Raw genomic sequence first — 4,284 nt, forward strand, 5'->3', positions numbered from 1 at the left:
TCCCACCCCCGGCGCAGCCGAAGCGCTGGCAGAGCCGATGGGATTCTCTGCCCGGCAGGTGTAGGTGCCACTGTCCCCCAGCCGGGCACACTGGATAGTGAGAGCGTTTGACTCCCCAGCGGACTCGATCTGGAAGCGGCCGGCATCAGCCCGGTTCCGCAGGTATCTCCCATCCTTCTCCCAGTTCACCGAGAGGGGAGGGCTGCCCTGGACTTTGCACTTGAACATAGCGTCTTCTCCCAACGTTACTTTGATGGAGGAGGGTTTCTGGATGAAGTATGGGGCTGACTCTGTTACTGTGGTCTCCTCTCCAACTTTGATGCTGACAGCTGCAAAAGCTTCCCCGATGGTGTTCTTGGCCCGGCAGATGTATTGGCCACTGTCCTCCAAGCTCAGATCATAGATTGTTAGCCTGTAGAGATCCCCATCTTCTGTGGTTTTAAACCTTCCTCCAGACGGGACTGGAAGTTTATCCTTTTCCCAGCTCACAACTGGGATGGGGTTTCCAATGATCTGGCAGCTCAAGGTGGCATCCTTCCCCACAGACACCATAAATGCCTTAGGCCGGGTCAAGAAGCGGGGGACTCCACTGAACGAGCTGTAATCCATCTTGGTTACCTAAAGGGTGAAGAGGGAAAAAAAAAAAAAAGTCAAGAGAGAGCTTGTTAGATGGTGCAGGCAAAGAATTACGGCACTTCTGTGGTGTCAGGACGTTTGCCATCTAGAACAGTCTAGTTGGGGCACATTTTCACTGACCTTCTCTTTATGGGTGAGAAGGTCTTGCAATGTTTTTGGACTTGCAGATTTTTTAGATTTGAGATCAATAAACTGGTGATGGACAAGGTAGCTCACTTCCCCACAGGAGCCACTGGGTAAAATACACGTCTTGGGGCAGTTCGTACAGAAAGAACATGATGGTCCCTTTCTGCTTTGGCACTAGGAAAGTGGCCTGCACTAATGCTATATGACGTACGGGCTAGTTCTGTAACTGTAGAGAAACAAATGGACATTAAATTCTGAGAGATGTGCCTATCCATCAAGATACGTCCTCCATTACGCTCACCTCCTTTTCGTTTTCATCTCTCTTTTTCTACCTCATTACCCTTGCTCTTTTCAATTTTTCTCTTTCTCCTTGTCTCTTTTTTTTTTTTTTTTAAATTCTGCTTCTACAGGATGCTCCATCTCTCCACTTGCCCTCTCTGGTCATCACCCATCCCTAGGCCTTGTTCTCTGAATCACGTTCACGCAGAACTTACGGTAAACCCCTTTCCTGCAGGGGCCAGCCTTTAGGAGTAAATAGAGATATGCCTATCATATTATTGAGGATATTTCTCTTTATTCCCAGCTTCTGTTCCACACAGCCACTGAGATACACCTTCTTTGGTGGCAACGGTTGTCAGTGAGTATCTGTGGCTTATATGCAGCCTCATCCAGACGGTGCAGGGCGAGACACAGCCGCAGTGGGGAGGGGTCTTTGTGCAGATCTATGGCTCGGTGCGCACACACCACGTACACAGGAGCACAAAGCCATGTGCAGAAAACACCATGGGGAACGCACGCAGCAATCCAGACCACGTCAGGCTTCTCCAAAAAAGCCCCACGTGGCTTAGGGCTTACAGGAGAGATGTCTCATCGGCCACTTATTCTCGGCTGCTCTCAGCGGGAGCTGTGCACCAGCCTGCAGCTGTTTGGTGACACGGACCAGCCAAGGGGACGAGGCTCAGGCACTGTTCAAAACTAAAGCTCGTGGCAATGCTGGTGCCTGTGTGTCCCGAGAAAGTCCGATGCGCTCAGTGGCACTAATCTTTAGAGCCGTGATTCACTCACGCACGGAGTCTGCCCGTCCCTGTGCAGCTGGAGAGAACACAACCGAGGTCCCCCGAAGTCCGCGTGACACACAAACTTTTCTTGCTTCTTCACTGCTCCCTGCGTGGACTCCTGGAGGCCCTTGCCCTTCCGTTAGGGTGAGTCTACTTCTAATCCTCCAAGGAGCCCTTTTCCAAGCATTGGCCAGCATTTACCTGGATAAGCACAGAATAGCTAAAAGCCTGGTCTTGACCCCAAAGACCGTGCACCCGCTGGCCCTCCCCGGGAGCAGGATTAGACCTGACGATAGTGCTCTGTAAGGAAAGCAAGCATCCCAGGCTCCAAGCCTCCTTGGAAGCTGACTCAGAAGACTTGAGTGTACCATTTCTCTCCAAGCTACTACATCTCTTCGGCATCTCTACTACATCAAGATGCCGGACGCTCCTGTCTTCGCAAGCTCATGCAGCTCCTGTCGGAGGCCTGTGAACGGCCTCTACTCAAGAGCTGCTCTCACATCCCTGCTTTTTCACCTTCAAAGGGCCACACAAAGCAGAACGACCAGGGTGCTGCATGTTGTAAGTAACTCGGAAAGGAAATAATAACCAGTCACCGTGACAGAAATATCCTTCTTAATCCTACAGCAGTTTGGCTTCCCCGCTGGCCACAAATCCACCCACTCTCTCACCCAATGGCAGATGCTCCCACAATCTCCCCCCCACCTCCAGCAGAAATCAGTAGGAGCAGGCCAAAAACCTGCTTTCATTTCTTGTGTCACCATTTCAGCAGAGGTTTCATTATTTTTTCCATCCTCCTCCAGCTCCTGTTGCACTGCGTTAACGTTAACGTGCAAATCACTGATGGCACCAGGGAGCGGGGGTTGGATTGACCTGCAGCATGACCTTGGGAAAATCATTTATTTTCCTTGTGTCTTGGCTCCCCTCTCATTTTTTCTTCATTATCAAGACAGGGATGGTCTCACAAATAATTATGTGTACAGTGTATATATGACAATGTACTTGCTTGAGAATATGACAAACCATGCATGAAAATTAATAACAGATTACAATTTTCTATTCCATTTATGCTGCTGGGGATCGAAAGACATGAATTGCCACTGGAACTAAATACTGAGAAAGCGGTGGCACTAAAATACCGAGTGGTATTCTTTAAAATCGTTATTACCATTGAAGATGGTATAGCTGAGCTAACCTTCAAACTTCATTTGGGCCACAGATCTAAGGCAAAACTAAATGTAGTCTTCTTTCTATATTTAACAGGAGAAATACACTATGTGCTATTCTATCCTGTCTCTCTCCCTCCAAAGAACATATGAAACTCTTAAGAAGCAAAGACTTTTCCGTTTAGACAAAATTGATCCTTTCTAAATTAATTCAGTTTTGGTTGTTTCTTTTTCCTGGCATCAAGTAAATCTTGTTATTCCACCAAGAATCTTCAAAAATTAAAGAAAATGCTTTCAAAGCTTAAATCTGAATTCAAAAAAGTAATGGAGAAAAATCATTCTTAGTAAACGCTAAGAGTGCAAAGAATGATTGAGTTGCAGTCATTAGCACCAAGACTAACTCACTTTCTGTACAGTCGTCACCTTCAACACTAGTTGCAATGAATATACAGAACTGTTTTTCCCTTGGTCTCAAACTGGTCTAGAAACCTGTGAACTAGTTTGCACTTCTTTAGTCCTTCTGGCTACCGTTAACCTCTGTCCTCACTTGAGCTTTAAAATGTATTTTCCATAAACACTTGCAAAGCTGCAAGCAGAGAAGCTGCATGAATGGTTAGAAGACGCAGATACAAGCCTTGGGCTTGAGCCAAAGTACACTGAAGTCAGTGGAAATTTCCACTGAAGTCAACTGATTGACAATCAGAGTCTTCTGCTAATTTGGGGAAGGACCATTTCAATGTTCAGAGGGGGACGCTGTCATTCAAGTTCATCTCTGGAGAAACCAGCAGTAACATTCACTACATTAGCTAAAAATTAACAACCAAAACACAGTCTCGGTTCATGTCCTAATCTTTCCCAGCCATTAGCTTGAATTTCAGGCTGCACTGTGCCATCAAAGCACTTGGATCCATCTTCAGAAGACATTGCCACGTCTCGTCCTTCCTAGATCCTTAGTCGTTTCTGACAGATGTGTCACTCTGACTCATTTCCAGCTTCAAATCCATAGCATCAAAAAGAGAAAAAAAATAAAGCTGCTTCACTTCTCCTTCAAAGCAGGCTCTGCATAACATGGAGAAGTGCCTGGAGCACGGAGACGGCTCCAGACACAAGAGGTGCCTGCTTGGAAGCCAGCCAGTGACCTTTCAGCAACCGGTGGCTTCCCTCAAACCACCCGCGTGCTGTTTTCCTCGCCTGGTCCCCAGGAGATGTACCCGTGCCTGGAGGAGGGCTCTGCTCTGTGGGAGCGTGGTGGGTGCTCTCAAAGCCTGGCTCTCACCAGGGTGAGAGCAGGAATGATG

General features: G+C 47.6%; 1 protein-coding gene across 1 annotated transcript in view; it reads right to left on the reverse strand.

Moving 5' to 3' along the window:
• Positions 1 to 552, reverse strand: part of OBSL1 (obscurin-like 1) — a gene marked incomplete at its 3' end in the record, with an annotated part of 40,548 nt that extends 39,996 nt beyond the window's left edge. Inside the window, exon 1 of the mRNA XM_010294586.1 lies at positions 7 to 552. Within this exon, the coding sequence (XP_010292888.1) occupies positions 7 to 552 (546 nt within the window). The remainder of the gene's footprint in view (positions 1 to 6) is intronic.
• Positions 553 to 4,284: the final 3,732 nt, after the last annotated feature.

Source organism: Phaethon lepturus, unplaced genomic scaffold (genome assembly GCF_000687285.1).
Source record: "Phaethon lepturus isolate BGI_N335 unplaced genomic scaffold, ASM68728v1 scaffold27569, whole genome shotgun sequence".
Taxonomy (NCBI): Eukaryota; Metazoa; Chordata; class Aves; order Phaethontiformes; family Phaethontidae; genus Phaethon; species Phaethon lepturus.